Source organism: Dunckerocampus dactyliophorus, chromosome 9, assembly GCF_027744805.1.
Source record: "Dunckerocampus dactyliophorus isolate RoL2022-P2 chromosome 9, RoL_Ddac_1.1, whole genome shotgun sequence".
NCBI classification, from domain to species: Eukaryota; Metazoa; Chordata; class Actinopteri; order Syngnathiformes; family Syngnathidae; genus Dunckerocampus; species Dunckerocampus dactyliophorus.
Window position 1 is genome coordinate 22,353,522 of NC_072827.1, and position 17,699 is coordinate 22,371,220.

The window sequence follows — 17,699 nt, forward strand, 5'->3', positions numbered from 1 at the left end:
CCGGATGTAGCAATGGCCATCTGGACAGCCTCTGAATTCACAGCTAGCTATCAGTAAAGGAGTGCGTATCTTCATTGTGCGGTGCATTTGGAAATGCTCACTGCATATAAGATAAACATCGCCATATAAAAGTCGAGTAAAGCGCCGGAACATGGTAAGATTGTGCTTTCTGTCCATCTTTGCGTCAAGCTAGCAACGCTTGCTAGCTCTGTGGGGCTAGTTTTTGCTAACCGCTGTTTTCAAGCTCAATCTCTGTCGCCTTGTCGACAAAAAAATCACACAAATGGCGTAGGATGTCATAAAACGGCGTCAACATACGTTTTTTTACACAAATATATTTATCCATTTTAAGACGTTTCTATCTGGGAAACAAATTTGCACTACGTCAGTTTGTAAACACATGTGCCTGCCATTGTGTATATCAGTGCTATTCATCTCAGTTGTAACAAATGTAAGGACCTTCGCTGTTATTCTTATTTTGTGTACGATGTCTATACAAGGAACCCGCTGCCATATCTTAACATTTTAACATAAACCACATGTCTGTGCTGGTCAAAAATTCTCTACGTGACAGGGGCACTTGGATGCTTTTAAGGAAAACTACAGGAGCGCTTTGCTGTATTTAAGGATCGATTTCTGTAGCGCAGGTCAAAGAGCCTCTGTATCGCCAGAGTCCAATGGTGTTTTTAAGGATCAACTCCTAAAACGCTCGTCAAAAATCCTTTATATGACAGGAGCACTGCTCTTTTTAATGACCTACCACTAAAACACTTGTTAAAGATCCTCTATATTAGAAGTGCTGTGCTGTATTTAAGAACCTAAAACTCTAAAGACTCTATATATGACAGGAGTGCTTTGGTATGGTTTGGAATGTGCTGCAAAAAATGTCAGACACTTTCATGTTTGGAAGTGAACTCGCAGGCTGGTCTGTGTCACTCCCTTCCTGTATTTGGCTCGTGGGCCACTAGTAAAATAGCACCGGTGTATACGAGTGACATGTTGTTTTTTTGTTGTAGCGTTGCTGCTGTGCCTTACCAGTTTGGGAATCATGATGGACCATCGAAAAGCCTTAACCTTCCCATTTACGATCGATAGAGACAAGTTGGTAAGTGGGGCTCAACTCAACTGCTCAACTGAAGTCTTCTTCCTGGGCTGCTTTGGTGGCATACAACTTTCTTCCCAGGCTGGACAATGCACCCACTACCTCCCCGAAAATGTCATTTACAATCACTTGATGACGTTTCATCTTCTCCTGGTGACAGGTGTAATGCGCACGAATAAACACATCTTAAATCACACTCACAAATACATCACATGGGCTGTCAACAACAAGCTGTGGGCTATTGCATCTATTTTCTATACCGCTTGTCCTCATTAGGGTGAGAGGTGTGGTACACTCTGAACTGGTCGCCAGCCAATCGCAGACTATGGGCTTTTATTTATTTATTTTCCCCTCCCTCCTAAATTTGATGCCAGCGTGGTTACAAAACTCTGTGAATTTCAGATGGACAATCCACTCAGAATCCCCATGACATTTCACTCCTCAGAGTGTGGAAGGTTAGAAAGAAAGGTACAAAGCTTGTAACATGCGAAGAAAACATTTTTAACGTTTTTGACGTGTTGTGCCATCGGTGAGTACTTTGGTTCATTATCCACACTGCCTTTTTTTTTTTACCCGTTTCCTTTTTGTGTATTTATTTGTGAACAGGTGTCCTGGGCTGCCATTCCCGGTTGCAAGCTCAAACAGTCGGACTTAAAGCTTAAAAGGGGATCCAAGTCGTTTGATCACAATCATGCAGCGCTGGTCAAATGGGGAATGGCCAGGTAAGTTGACCTACTGGTCATAACTGTGTTTGGGGATTGAACGACTCAGGTTCCAATTCTGGTTCCAAATAGGCATGGGCTAGTTACCGCTTGCAAGGTATACCACCTTATGGAAAAGTCACGGTTTGAAAACCCACTTTGTTTTTCCATCATGTCGTTCCTGCGGTATGAGAGGAAGTGAGGTCCAGCGTGGCCACTATGTAGAAATACTTTGTCATGTCCTGTGTCATCCCCCGCAGTCGGAACTGGGCTTCGATGTGCTGAAACCACAGTTATGGGCTGTGTTGTCAAAAGACGGGCAACTTAACCGTCGCAGCTATAGCACTGATGTTAGCTTCCTTATTAGCATCAAGCGATGCCGGTGTGACGAGACGTGTGCCTTCGAGAGTTCTGCATCCTGTAGCGTGTGGATTTAGTGGGCATTGAAACCAGGAATCGAAATTTTAAATTTTGCACGATCCCGGGAGAATCAGAATATTAGTCCTGGTTCCCAGTCTCCACTTTGCTGCAGCACATCGTCTTCTTGCTGCCCTCAGTCTCACGTTAAATAAAGCATGTCTCCTTTAAATGTTAATACAGGAGGCTCATGTTGTCCTCCTTTGCTGCTGTTTGTTAGTGCGTGTGTGTTTGGACCAACTGATGCATTCAATGCAAGGTGTTTTTTCAGTTTACTGGACTAGTGTTTCTTTTTTGCAGCAGGTCTTTAAAAGCAGCACAGCACTTCTGTCATTAGGCAGGTTTGTCTGCGGGACCCACCTTCACCATTCAATGACAAGCGGCGACCCAAATTGTGGAAAGAACGTAAACTTCTCAAATATCTTACCTATTCAATACATTAAATGCAGTTTATAAAATGTTATAATTTAAAGGGACTGTTTGGAGGTGTGCCGCACGGTGGCCGAGTGTTTAGCCTGTTGGCCACACAGTCAGGAGATCGGGAAGATCTGGGGTTCAAATCTCCACTTGGGCATCTGGGTGGAGTTTGCATGTTCTCCCCGTGCATGCTTGGGTTTTCTCCGGGTGTGACGGTTGCAGAAATAAAACATTTCATGAAATAATGAACGACCAATTGGTTTAATTTTTTGAATAATAAATGTATTTGAAAAATTAATGTATTTTGAAGATCGGCTAATATTGGCTTCCGCCACGGGATCGGGCCGATCCGACTGCTGTATCACGTTTGCAACATACATGCATGTGTGACCTGATAAAAGTATGCGACCCGTTGATGGTCTCCTTGTTTCTTACTATTGAGAGAATGAAAAGTAGTCCATAAAATGTGTAGTCAATGACAGCTGTCGTAGTCGGAGCCTGTCTTATGCCAGCATGTGTAATCACTCACGTTTCAATCTCATTTGACTTTCTGGCATCTTTTGCCAGCATGTGTAATCACTCACGTGTCAATCTCATTTGACTTTCTGGCATCTTTGTTTACACATTTTGCCTGGCTCTCACTGTCTCTCTGGCAGCAGCTCACTAGCTCGTATTTGTCCCGCGGGCGAGCTACAAGTGGCTATCACGTTCATGAGATTCATGCTAACTTTCTATTTTTGAAAGCGTCACTTAACAGTCTTGCTCTCTTGTCATCATTAGAATACTTATGGCTTGTCTTCAAAACACTAGTTGAGTGTCTAAGTTGTTCAACATAAACACGTAGTGTGTCCAGCTTTAAGATAGTGACACTGTCACCGGGGTCTCCAACAGGTAGCTCGTATGCTAACAGTAGCTCACCAGTTGATCAGAATCAGAATGGCCTTTACTCCTCATTTATACGACAAGTGAAGTTGTGCAATCGTCCGTCCATACATACTGTATACAACATACCATACAATAAGACGGGGGTAGACAGGACAGGATGACTGGGCGATAAAAGGGGGTGATATCAGCAAAGACGTGATGAGCGAAGGGATGTGTGTGAATTTGCGCATGTGTGTGTCCTTGGATACGTGTATGTGTAAGTTTGCGTGTAAGTTCGCCTCCACGAGTGCCCAATCTTGGAGCCTCAGTCAGCAGGATGTCATCGCGATAACACCGCAGTTGCCATGGAGACATCCGTGAGCGAGCCCAGCCAGGGACAACAAACAGGTGTCCGTGAAAGAAGCAGGAGGGTCAGAGCGTCCCACTCCTGGAGGAATTGTTTTCTGAGCAGTGACCTTTGATAGGCCAGCGCGAGGTTATTTTGTTAATTGTGTTATTTAGAAGTAAAAAAATATATTATTGAACAGTTAATTTCCCATTTATTCGTATTACTCCAAAACAGGCACAAAAGTATTAAATTTAATCAAATGTAGTTTTGTGTCAAATAGTCCAAAATGTTGTACTTTTGTAGTAGTCTCACAGTACTATTGGACTAAATACGTGGGGTAAACAAAAGGTGGCTAGACATTTTAGAGTCACTCAGCGACTTTGCCATTAAATTAACAGTTTTCCAATGTTCTCGGTTCATGTTGTGCTGGTCGTTGGAAAAAGTAAAATAAATAAATAAGACATTAACATTTTTATTTGTCATAATGCACACAGCGACAGCAGTGCGTCCTCGCATGCAGCCCACCACCACAGCTAAAAAAAATCCTAGGGGAAACCCTGAATTGAGCAAACAAAATAAGGGCGTCATAAAAAAATAGGTCAGAAAAGAAAAAAAAAGTGGCTCAGCAATTTGGAGGTACGTCGAAAAAGTGACAAGAGCGGAAGCACTACAAATGTCAAAAAGGAAGTCAGGCAGACAATTCCTACGCCGGATGCAGTTGACAGGCTGGTGTTCCTGCTCCAAAATCTTGAAAGGACATGCTTATGTCTTTTAAAAATGTTTACCTAAAAACAGTAATATTCTTAAAGTAAAGTCTTTTTGAGTAACTGACATTTACAAATTTCCTCTGAAACTGGACACTTTTATTTCATATTTTGTTCTTTTGTGCTTTTAGTATTAGCTAAAGATTTTGAGCATTTGTAAAGAAGACTGCACAGAAAAGAGAAAGACTTGTGTACATGTCTCACATAGGGATTGTGTATGATGGGCAAAATTCCAAAAAAGTGCAGTTTCCTTTAAGGTAATATAATGTGAGGTAGTATCTCACAATGCTTTGTGTCATTACTGCCGTCTAGTGACCAGGGTACTACATATCACTTGTATTTCAATATGTTTTGACTAACGATAGACCATAGTCTACCACAACAGAAACAGTGATCATTTATTAATTAATTTCTATAAAAAAAAACGCGATATAGCGAGGGAGCGATAAATGAACCGCGATATTACGAGGGATGACTGTATATAAAAATATTAAAGTTCCCCCGCCTACCTCGGGGTTGCACTCATAGAACTTGACATGTTTGTATTGTTCATATTCTCTGTAAAACGTACGAGCACAACGACTGTCAGAAAGGTCTTTGACTTTTGTGCATCATGCTTCTTATCAAGCTTATCAGGACCCACCATATGGTTTATCTATGTCAGCTGGTTGCCTCCTCCCTTTTACACCCACTTCTGCAACGACAGTGTTTTCCCTTGGTTTACAGCAAGCACACACATGTGTGAATGCGATTGCTCCTCCGCACAGGATACAGAAAGCAGATGAGAATTGTAAACGCTTGAACATGCAGAGACAGAAATGACATGCTGTAGTGTAAATAAGGATATTTACTTTCTTGAATAAAAGAACAATGCATAGACCTGTTCAAGATGAAAGGTATCCTTAAATTACTCTTGTGAGCTGTCTGTATATCCATCCATCTATTTTCCATGCCGCTTATCCTCATTAGGGTCACGGGGGTATGCTGGAGCCTATCCCAGCTAACTTCAGGCGAGAGGCGGGGTACACTCTGGACTGGTCGCCAGCCAATGGCAGCTGGCTGTATATAAAAAAAAAAAATCTATAATGATAGGAGGAAACACTGAATGATATTTAAGTGACCAATGATATGTTCTGCTATGCAGAAGACTGCTGTGAATAATCCATCCTCTCTTTTGTCTTGTAGAGGGCAGCCTCGCCTGGTCCTGACAGATGTGCTAAAGACAGACCTCGGCAAGGTGTACTTGAGCACTCAACAGGGTCGCACGTGTGGTAGTAAAGCCCAAACGACAAGCGTGAGGAGCTCGTGCAAGAAGCAGCCCACCAGCTGTCAAGGCCAGAGACCAACCAAGAACGATGAGAGTAAGACACCAACTGCCAAATGTGACCAGAAGAGCACATCCACACCTCGTAAAAGGTAGGAGGGCATTCTGATGGAATATGTTGACAAATAGCGTCTTTTTATTAGAATTGTGAACTTACTCTGGCCTTGGCCATATAGTACGGAGCAGCCAGGACAGTTCTGTTTCTGATTCTATGGATACCATCCCAGTGTTTCTCTTCTGCCCCACAATGTCCAGGGGTAGACCCAGGAAGACGTTACTTCATGTTGACAACAAGGAAGAAAGCAAAGGCGTTGCGGAGGGGGTACTCGGCAATGAAAATGGAGAGGACTACAGAGTAGTGGGTGTGTACTACTCCAATGACTCGAATGTGTCTTGGATAGAAATAATTGTCCTCATCTTAACATGATGGATGACTGCAAGGCTGAAAAGGAAGGAAGGTTTGCTAATGTCCATGACAATGCTTGACAGTGTATTGGAGTTCATCAGAGGTTTAACAATAATGTCTCTTTGCTTTTCCTGGCCTCAAACATCTGAGTTGACATAGATATTTTTCCTGCCCTACTTTCCTCTTGATGACAAAATGTTCTTTGCAGCAATGAGGTTGTCAGCACTTGTGAAGGTTTACTCTTGTTTTGTCTGCAGATTGCGGCTTGTCCCTGAGTTGGAATCCGGCTCAGGATGCTGGAAATGAGTTTTCCCCGACTCCAGTCAAAGACATGGGGACCGAAGAGAGGAATAAAGTTCAACATTGTCAGGTGAGCATCAGGTCTGCCACAAATTTCCTTTGTGGTGATAATTGGTAGGGGTGTCCGATCCAACTTCACTTCCAATGCGATACCGATACTGCAGCCTTGAAATTGGCCAACACCGATATCGACCCAGTATCAGCAAAAATCATACATACTGTATTTTCTCGACTATAAGTCGCTCTGGAATATAAGTCACACCAGCCAAAAATGCACAATGAAGAGGAAAAAAAACATATATGAGTCACTGGACTATAAGTCGCATTTTGGGGGGAAATTTAATCTATAAAATTTAGAGCCCAAGAACAGACATTTCATCTTGAAAGGGAAGTTAGAGTAATAACAATAAAATGGAGCACAACGGGCTAAATAGGCGTCTGTTAACGTAACGTGAATAGGTGAATAACATATTAACAGTTATTTAGGTAACTATAACCTCAACAACATAACATAGCTAGTTTAGAGCTTGTAATATGCAGAATAATTTTCTTTTTGGGGGCATTTGTGTTGTGTCTTTCTTAGTTGTCTTTCGAAGTTGATGTTCAGAAATTTTCAGTGGTACTGGACTGATAGGAGTAGCAGATAATGGCACACAAGCCTAGAGTGCCATTTCGTGGCTCAGTGTGGGGATGAAAAAACATATATAATTGCTCCGGAGTATAAGTCGCAGGACCAGCCAAACCATGAAAAAAAAGTCTGACTTTTAGTCCGGAAAATACGTGCTTTTATTACTTATTTTGTAGTGTGGAATGTTAGAAAAGGCTTGGTCAAGTAATATTACTCAGAAAAAACCTGACCCATTTACTTGGGGTGTAGTTAAATCCACAATGTAATCTAGGCATAATATAGCGCGGTTTAAACCCAACATTACGCACCATGGACAGGGACTGACTTTTGGCCATCACACAGGAGTTTCCCGTATGATACTGCTTCAAATACTTATGAGATGAGGTTGGTTGTATTAAACTTCCCCGGTTCTGTGCCACCACATGAAGCACGTGCATGCCAAGTTCTTCACTCGGCTCCAATTTCTTTTTTAACTAGCTATGTTTCGCGATATCTGAAATTGATATTGGATCGGGACACTCCTAATAATTGGACCGCAAAATTCAAGTGTTTGTTTGTGTTATTTGTGAACCCGAAGAGGAAAAGAAAGAGCGCATGGGTCAACGGCACAAGCACTCCCAAACGCCATCGTGAAAGCGTGCTGCGGCTCACAGGGGAAGATGGAAGAAATGGAGGGCTGCCCCAGCCGCATATATGTCCCAGTCAAGACAGGGAAGAGACCGACAGCTTGGACGGTAGCATTGTGCAGTTCACGGTCGGGGCTGTGGACGGGACGCCCTGTCTTCTCCCAGTCATCCGTCCTAATTTGGAAAGCAGAAGCCGCGGTTTCAGGCGGTCGTCTTCACAAGATAGCACGTCTCAGTCCAGCCAGGGGGAACCAAGTGAGTATACCAGAATTTTATTTGATCTCATAGGTAGACTACTCGTCAGAAGTATGAGACACTTCGCATGTCTTCAAACTTTTTGTCGAAATGTCAAAAAAATAAGGAAAATAGCAAACTTCTTGTGTCAGCTAAAAGATACATTACCAGTCAACAATATATGGTGACATGTTGAAACCTTTGACTGGTACGATACAGAATGATTCATACCCTTTCTTTCTGCAAACATGCATATGCATATGCAGTGTTGAAATGTGTAGTTTGATAAGAATGCTCTAGATCAAGGACTTTCAAACTATGGTACTTTCAAACAGGCTCCTCCTAGTGGTAAGCAGGAACATGGGGAAAAAAATGCAAAAAAATGTAGATAGATAGATAGATAGATAGATAGATAAATGTTATTTTATTATTAGCGTATTAGCTTTTAACCACTCCCACAAAGGTTCAGCAAATACAAAATGTGAGCGGGTCAGACCTCTCACACTGAGACGTTACACTCTGACACAAACATGTTATTTTGATTACAATGTCAGCTCAAAGTAAGATTAATGATCAAAAACATATTTAGAAGGTCATAAACAGGTTTTCTATGCTCGAACTCCAAAACTTTATGGAAATTGAGTCATCATGGCCTGGTCTGGAACCATTTAACCTCGATAAACGGAGGACCACTACACCAAAATGTTTATTTTCTAGCAAGTTTTACTCCATAAACTGAATTATTTTAATATGCAAATTGTTTAGAAAATAACTTAAATTTTTGCTTGCTTTGTCATGCTTTTGTATAGTACAGATGTATTGACCAAAATTTGCTAAAATTGAACTCAAATTCTAAATTTACTTGCTGAAGTCTGAATGTTTAACTTATCTCAGATATGCCACACGCCCACATTACCTGTGAGTACACGCCATATGTATGCTTAAGATGGTAAAAAAAAAAGGGTGGAACTTGCAAAGCAAAATATTTTTGGTGTAAAAAAAATAGTTTTGAGAACCACTGCCGTAGATTTGTCTGGAAGAACGACTCACTACTTTCTTCACTGACCTCAAAGGCCGTTGTAAGTTAGACATTCATGCAATTCTAACCATTCAAGTAGCCTTTCCCTGTGCCTTTCAGTTGTGTTGTCCAGTGATGACGAGGAGAGCAGCGAGATGGAAGAAGCAGGAGGACGAGTGCGGTCATCATCACAGGAAGCTGCATCCAAGGAGCTAGATGATTCCAACTTACAGAATGTAGAGGTGGGCTCAGTGATGATGAACATTTCTCATGGTTGCTAATCCAGAGCTAGAATGTCATCTTGAACATTAAAGATTCCAAATTGTAGTGCTTTGTCACAGGCCCCACAATAGTGTGGTGGAGGTGTGTTATTCCAAATCTAGCCTTGATTCTGGAATTTAGACAGTTTAGTGACATTTTAGTGCTTGAGAACAAATATTACTTATAGGAAATAGTTAAAAAGTCACTTTTGTGAAAAGGGGACCTTGAAAGAAAGTGGTAGCAGTCCACTGTGGCTACTGAATTTAATAATGTGTCCAGTAGGGGGAGCTCTAACAGCAGCATTAGAGCTGCATGATGTGAGTTTTTTGCAGTCCCAATCAACTGATTTTCTACTAAATATTGCAGAACTTGATGGCTCATGGAATAGGTTTATAATGTAGTAAAACCACCATACATCGTGGTCCATGGACCACGTGTCACAACCTGGCTCATGGGTTATGACAAAGATGGTCGCGGACACAAAGTATTTTAACGTTTAAGTTGTTTATTTTCGCATAATAGGTAAATGATCAAAATAACAGAATAAATAACAAACAAAAGTAGAAGCCAAAAGCGGCCTCCCAGGTACTCCAGATGGGAACAATCGGCCAGTGGGGGGCTCAGTACGGACCTCAGATACCCCTTTTCCACTGTAGCGAACTTTGGGGTTGGTGCTAGATTAAGTTTGAGGCCGGTGTGGAACCTTGTTTCCTGCGAACTAACTCGACACCAGTTTCGTTTTCCTCTGTCCTGTGGAGCCTGGGCAAGTCACTATAGTGCTTGACATTGCTCACTATTTACAGGTAAAAATATAAACATAAAGGTGCAAAATGTGAAAATTAAGGTACGAAACGCAAAACATTTGAACAAAGATTTCACGTTGCAGGCTTTGAGTTTGTGGGGAGCTCGTAGCGAGGTTAGGATGATCCATCTCATCACCATTGTTTTCTGACAGAATGATGAAAACATGAAATCAGAACACAGTTGCACAATAAGTGTTACTTCTTACATGACTATAGCTTTACAGTGAAACTAGTTTGCTGCCGCACGCACCGATGAGAAGGGGAGTAGCAAGCTAGCATGCTAATGTTAATAGTAGGCTAGTATTTACGCCCAAAACAGTGCTGTGAACATTAAATTAAACAAATACAACTTACGGGAGTCCAGGCAGGTCTAACTCGTGCCTGGGTCTTCTTTTATGATGGCCTCAAGGGTTTTGGTGGAGTTTAGTGAAGTAGCACTGTGCTATTGAACCCACCAGCAAGCTGGCACGCCAGTGTCTGTGGCCCAAAACTTTGTGGAGCTCCTCAAAATAAGGTATTACTCTCCTCCGACAAGCTTTTGGAGCCAGAGTTGAACCAAAAAAGACAGCTTCAGTTCGAACCAATTGTGGAACCATGACAATGGAAAAGCAAAGCTCTGAGAACCAGCTCCAAACCAGGCACAGTGGAAAAGGGGTAAGATGAGAGAGCACATAGTATTAGCAATGGGACACACACAAGAATCCTAGGAGCCTCAGCAGGGCCGTCACAAAAGCTCCGGTTGTGGACTTCACAAGAATGACAAGGTCTCCACTGATGTGCATGTATGTGTGTATTCAACAGTCAATAAATATTTGTTCCTTTTTTATTTATTATTCATTTATTGCATTTTTTTTTTTTTTTTTTACAGGTGTTGCCTGTGGTTGTAGACGGGCCGGAAACAGTTGCTTCCATGCCCAGAATAGACACCTCTTTCCTGGGTGTGGCCTTCTGCTCCATGTTTTGTGGAGGTTACCAAGGGAAGGCAAATGGAAACCTCATGGTAAATAACTTTTTTTTTCTTTGTTTTTACAAACAGTTTTGGCCAACCAGTGTTACAGTTGAGCACACCACCATAACTCGCTTCTAAAAAAACCCATACACGTATCTCTCCCTGTACATGCTTGCTTCAAAGCTAATTCCTTTCCCATACACCATAAACTCCGGTTTATAAGCCGCACTCACTAAATTTAGAGGAAAACCCAGATTTGTTCTTATATAAGTCGCACTGGTGTATAAGCCTCAGGTGTGCGCATCATAAAATAATAAAAACAGCCAAATAGTGCATGTAACATACAGTAGATAACAATAGCTGAGAACGGATGCGTTCATCGCAGTTGTATTTTGCCACTACAAAAAAAACATCTAGACATTATCGTCAGTGTTGCTATACATTTTTTACAAAGCTCAGAATTACTATTGCAACAACACATCGATAGGGTAAAACTAACCTGTCTCACGACAGTCTAATCCCAGCTAACGTTCCCTATGACTGGGTGAACAATCCAATGCTTGGTGAATCCGTGTCAGAACTGAACACCGTCCTAATTCCTTCGTCACACACTTCGACTCTCTCTCCCTTTCCGTGAGCTGTGTCCCCCTTCAACTGGCAGTAGTCCCACGCGAAGCAGCTAAGTTTCCTTGTCTTGACAGCCAAATCCATTGCCATCCATCCATCCATCCATCCATCTTCTACAGTATGCCACTTATCCCCAAATCCATTGCCTTTGAACTTTGTGATGTTCTATGATGGAAGCTTTTCACTACCAGGTTGGATGTTTACAACGCGTCTACATTCCGGTACTGTAGGTGGCGGTATGCACCTAAACGTTTGTTTCCGACCTGCCATAAGCAAGAAGAAAAAGAAGACATCCAGTTGTTTATTTTCAGTAGAGTTAGAGGGATAGATAGATGCTTTATTCATCTCCAAGAGAAAACCACGGAATGTTTGTTTTATATGCTTTATTGTATCTATTTCTATTGATTGATGTATAGGATACGTCAGCCGTTATGACGTGTGCGCCTGTGGCGCTACACATTGCATTGGGTTACGTAGGGTCACTTGTGAAATTGCTGGATATTACATATTATTTCTGCTGGAGTTATGCTTCATAAGAACTACGGTACAGTGGCACCTTTGAGTCATGATAGTGCAAGTATAGCAAGAGTTTTCCTTGCCGCGTTAGCCAAGATGGCATGGTAAACAAACCGGATGGTATTATGGACGCTAAACAAGCGAGCAAATGCAAGCCAAGGCAACATTTTAGCAAAAATTTTGGTTGTTAACCGAAAAACCTGCTAGCCGGGGAAGACATTAACTGAGGTACGACTATACGCTACAATAAAGTCAGCGTGCACAGTATTGTCAACTTAGTACGCTTACAGACATTCATTGAGCAGAGGAGGAATGGAGAAAACCACGTTGGACAAGAAGCTACCGAGGCCAACTAGTAGACGACGAAGACCTTTTCTATTTCCGGTTCACAGCCAGAAGCTAAAGGAAATTTCCCTAAACTGGTTACCTGCAATGGGCAAGTAGGCCACCAGATGGTGCCATTTCTAAGAACGATAGTTCAACCACATAGAACTGCATTGGGGGCACAGCAGATGAAATGAGTGGATGTTATTTACTGAACAGAATGAATATAAAGCATGTGCGTTTGAGTAAAAATCCAATATACTGCAGAAATATGACCTAGATGTTGATGTCAATTAAAACCTGGGCAGCAGTATGAAAGAAACTTTCTCCTCATGTATTTTACTTTTTTCCCTCCTTACAGTGTTACCAATACTATCAAGTAACATACAGAATAATAATAAATAGTAACAATTTATCTGAACTTGGATTTACACAGTTGAGGTAGAAAACATCAATGCATCACTTTTACATTTGTATTTTTTTTTTTATATAAAATGTCTTTTTTTTGTATTTTTTAATGAAATGTTTTCCCTCAAAACCAAAAAAATGTTGGTCATAAAATGTTATACACAGACAATAGACAATACACAGATAGGATGGTCAGGAAAACAATCACCATAGATTGACTCTATTGACCTGCAAGTGCACGTAAGACCACATGGCATCATTAATTATTAGGGCTCTCAGGAGATTCCCAACTCATAAGATGAGACAATGCACGAGATTGGGCCCACGAGAACGAGACGGAATTTTAAGAAAAGCACAATGAAAAAATATTACAGTGCAAACAAACTTTTTTTTTTTAGTCACAAAACAATGCAGGTGCATTTGGAAATGTTTGCTGTCCCCCAAATTTACACTAAATTGATGCTTATTGTCAACATTTTTTGAGACCAAATAAACCACTGCTATGATAATATTATAATAATAATAATAATAATAATACATATTTCATGATGCAATATGTCCTTTTAATATGTCATCTTTCACTCTGCAAAGTTGTGGAATTGGCGTTAGTGACATGTATTTTTTTCAAAGCCATATATATTTATGGTATTTGAATGACATCCATACAATACAGACCAAAATTTTGGGCACACACAATACAACCCCATGGTCCCAACCCCATAAATTCCACTAAGTAACCCTGACAAGGCACACCTGTGAAGTGAAAACCATTTCAGGTGACTACCTCATGCAGCTCATTGAAAGAACACCAAGGCTTTGCAGCGCTATCAAAAAAAAAAATAGAAGACATAAAATATACAGTATGTCTAAAATGTAAGACATATTTGATGGTGCCTATGTACATAACTTGTCTAAACACTTTAGGACATAAACTTTGGTAAGGAGATCAACTTGATGTGAACCTACCTGTTTCCTCCCTTTTTGTCTCTCTGCAGATAGCAAATCAAAAAATCATCATACCATTGAAAGGTAATGTTTTTTTAACCATTTAAACACATGACAATAATGACACCTGTGCTAAAACGAGCTTCTTCTCATCTCCTCTTGCCTTCAGACGCAAACCACCACGCTGAGGTGACAGTGACCTTGGAGCGCAAGGAGATGAGGAGGTACAGCGTTTGGGAGTCAGAGGAGCTGGCGGCCCGGGATCTCTCCTGGGGGAGCAACATTGGCACTGTGCTTTTGTTTTGTGTGACACAAAGCGCAGCGGCGGCGGTGCAGAGGGAACTTCTCAACCTGTGTGCCAAACGGGATGAAGCCTCCAGCACTGGTGAGATGTCTAAACGGGTAGCACTCCATGCATATTCCAGTACAACAGCTCTCCATGATGTTTTGTTTTCATACCGCAGATAAAGTGAGCCCCTTCATTGTGCTGAGCCTAAAGGACCCCGTTATGGGCATGGAAGGAGCTTTATTGCGCTCTCTCTTGGAAATAGACTGTCTCAACTGTCTGACAACCATCGACACCTCTATCGATGCGCTAGACCTGAAGGACTACATAAGTCCAAGTCTGTCACTGGACGAATGTTTGGAGCTGATCAAACGAAGCGCTCGAGACCCCCACTTGCTGCGGCGGCTCGGTGTGGACACCACAGAATCTACATCCGACACAGGCCGACAAAGTCCATGTTTGGATTTGGACACAAGCAGCCAACTCCAGCCGGAAGTCGATACACTGACCGAGACGGCACCGGATGCAGAATCTGTGCTGGAGCTGAACACATTTGACTTGCAGTTGTTCAAGGAGCTGAACATGGCTTCCATGGAGGAGGAGGAGATGGACCCTGGGATGCAGCACAGCCCAGGGGAAGAGCATACACAGCATGATGGTCAACAACCCAACAAGGTTTGTGGTCCCAAACGCTCATAATTCACACAATTGCAGTGAGCGCTCTTGCTCCACTTATACGCTTGTCCTGTTCCAGGAGGACAAAGAGGAAGACATTCCTCTGTACACACTGTGCCAGCGGAGAACCAAAGGATCATACACGGTCACCATGTGTAAACCAGACTCTTCTTGGGTTAAATACAAACATCAGGGCCTGGGAAAAAGGTAAGTTAAATGAACGTAACTTCAAGAACAGTATCCTAGTCGGTCAGGACATTGTCATATTATCAGTAAAAAAATGAATAATTTTACTAAAATATGCCAATATTCCAAGGTAAGTCATAGATGTAATTGTAATATAAGGGGGAAAATGATAATACTATGAGAATAAAGTTGTAATTTTGCATGAATGATGTTATCTTATTTGAATACGGCTTTGTTATGGTAATGTGCGTTCAGGTTGGTCCTGTTCCCTCCGCCCCCGTTGAAAGGTGGCATCACAGTGACAATGGAGGACCTGCAGTGTCTGGACAGTCGGCAGTACCTCAATGACGTCATCATCGACTTCTACCTCAAGTGAGTGAGACCACCTTCAAGCTTAAATCTCTCACGCAGTGCACACTTTTGAGTTTGACGTGTGTTCTTGACTCAGGTACCTCCTCCACAAATCGCCGCAGGCCATCGCAGAGCGCTCGCACATTTTCAGCAGCTTCTTTTACAAGCAGCTCACGCGTAGAGACAACGCCAGTGAGGGCAGCGCCACTGAATCGTAAGTTGTCTTTTGTTTCTCTATAGCAGGCATGTCTAATCGTTTCCCAGCGTTGGCTGCATAAGGATGCATGGGGGGGGGGTGCTTTGATGCACTTTGTACATCAAGATGCTAACACCAATCCTAAACTCTCTGGACAAAACATCCACATCTTATTAGCTTTGTGTCATAGGTTCCAAAGCACATTAGTGTGATATCTACTAATGTGTCTCATTCATAATGAATGTATTTACATTTTTACAGTATGCTGAGGGCCAATAAAAACAGCTTTGGGCTGAAAATGTGCTGTGTGAAGAAATAGCTTGTACAACTTCCATCCATACATTTTTGCTCTTTTACATTCAGCTGTCAGAGGCAGAAGCGGCACCAGCGAGTGAAGACATGGACACGGCATGTGGACATCTTCAAAAAGGACTTTGTGTTTGTTCCTGTTAATCAGGAGTAAGTCAACATCCAAAATGGCGGATGATGCTAATGCTATGAAACATTGCAGTCATGATGATTATCTTTTTTTAGGGCTCATTGGTATTTGGTGGTCATATGCTTTCCTGGACTGGAGGAGCCCACATTGGAGGCCAGGACAGGAAGTAGCCACAATGGGACGAGTGAGCCGCCTGAGCAAGATGAAGCAGGAGGGTCACAAAGAAGCTCGACTGACGCCACAGTGACGCCATCAGTGTTGAACCGAAGCGACATCGTAGACACAGGTATGTGTCGAAGGAAAAAATGTTAACCCCCGAGTAGACAAGAGACAGGACAAGCTTGTTGAGAGTAATAAGAGATTCCGACCAAAGCCAGACACACACACATACGCACGTACACGGACACACCCACTGACCGCCCTGTCCTACAACTAACTGATAACGGATTATATGCAGGACTTACAGAGAACCACATGGAGATATGAAACTTCTTAGTACAACAATATACAAGAAGCCACTGATTGTTACACTATGTTACGTTTTTAACATAATATCCACAAATAAATGGATATTTTGTGCCTTCCAGGACAAGAGTCCGCCAATGTCATTCCGAGTCAAGTGGTAAGTTAGACATGTTCTTTGCAAGTAAAAAATGACGGTACCAGTCAAAGGTTTGGACACACTTTCTCATTCAGTAGCGAGACCAAGTGTGTCTAAACTTTTGCCTACTACTTTGTATATACTGGACACATAAATGAATTAGGGCTGTCAAAAATGTCATTAATATATTTCATTACTTATGTTGTTGCCTTAGTAAAGGGTGAACTAAGTATCGCAAGTCTTGGGGAGTGATCCAAGATGACTGTTGTTAGACATGACATACAGTATTGCACGCTAACCAAACAGACAAACGCAAACCAAGGCAAAATGTTAGCAAAAGGTTTGGCTGTTAACTAGGGTTGGGCGATATACCAATATTATTAATATATCTGTTTATTTGAAGCACGAAATGAAAAACAAACATATTGTTCATATCGATATGGATTGCATTTGTGCTGTAACTCTTGGTATCTTCACGCGGAGGTCTCACTTATCACTCTGTTCTGTGTGTGAGTGCCACTGAGGGTTAATGCGGTTTGGGCCTGCTGACTTGGTGACTTGATGACCCGATTGGTAGAGCTCTTTATTTGTACTAATGTATTTTTCAATAATTGTCTACATTTTTTTTTTTTTTTACATATTTTTCAGATTTAAAAATCAAGAAAAAAAACATTCTACTGAAAATAGAGTTGGAATTTTACCAAAATAGAAAAGTTTCGTACAGAAGATATATTTTAGTTTAGCACACACACGTATATATAAAATAATCTTAATGTATTTTTAATCACAAAATGGCCTGTTGGCATCCTATTAGTAAGCTAACAAAATGGCAACTGGAACTGGAAGTCAGCTACATTACGTCACCCATCCATGATGTCATCAGAGAGTGACTCTCAAAAATGTTAACGCAAAACACGTTTTCATAGAGTTGACGTTTTATAGTGTGTTGTGTTAACAAACAATAGTTAACACAAATAAAACA

The 17,699-nt window shown here is 41.7% G+C and overlaps 1 protein-coding gene across 3 annotated transcripts in view; it reads left to right on the forward strand.

Moving 5' to 3' along the window:
• Nucleotides 1-17,699, forward strand: part of senp7 (SUMO specific peptidase 7) — a 20,436-nt gene continuing 2,737 nt past the window's right edge. Inside the window, exons 1-19 of one of the 3 annotated variants that reach the window (XM_054786074.1) lie at nucleotides 1-154; nucleotides 1,017-1,105; nucleotides 1,505-1,570; nucleotides 1,709-1,824; nucleotides 5,800-6,030; nucleotides 6,194-6,300; nucleotides 6,602-6,714; nucleotides 7,850-8,153; nucleotides 9,271-9,392; nucleotides 11,083-11,214; nucleotides 14,034-14,067; nucleotides 14,153-14,368; nucleotides 14,448-14,944; nucleotides 15,024-15,151; nucleotides 15,386-15,502; nucleotides 15,579-15,695; nucleotides 16,041-16,136; nucleotides 16,212-16,402; nucleotides 16,704-16,738. In XM_054786074.1, coding sequence (XP_054642049.1) covers nucleotides 1,049-1,105; nucleotides 1,505-1,570; nucleotides 1,709-1,824; nucleotides 5,800-6,030; nucleotides 6,194-6,300; nucleotides 6,602-6,714; nucleotides 7,850-8,153; nucleotides 9,271-9,392; nucleotides 11,083-11,214; nucleotides 14,034-14,067; nucleotides 14,153-14,368; nucleotides 14,448-14,944; nucleotides 15,024-15,151; nucleotides 15,386-15,502; nucleotides 15,579-15,695; nucleotides 16,041-16,136; nucleotides 16,212-16,402; nucleotides 16,704-16,738 — 2,679 coding nt within the window. In that variant the 5' untranslated portion in view covers nucleotides 1-154; nucleotides 1,017-1,048. Of the gene's footprint in view, nucleotides 155-1,016; nucleotides 1,106-1,504; nucleotides 1,571-1,609; nucleotides 1,632-1,708; nucleotides 1,825-5,799; nucleotides 6,031-6,193; nucleotides 6,301-6,601; nucleotides 6,715-7,849; nucleotides 8,154-9,270; nucleotides 9,393-11,082; nucleotides 11,215-14,033; nucleotides 14,068-14,152; nucleotides 14,369-14,447; nucleotides 14,945-15,023; nucleotides 15,152-15,385; nucleotides 15,503-15,578; nucleotides 15,696-16,040; nucleotides 16,137-16,211; nucleotides 16,403-16,703; nucleotides 16,739-17,699 lie in introns of those variants that run through there. The other 2 variants (XM_054786075.1, XM_054786076.1) reach the window with 2 other exon arrangements.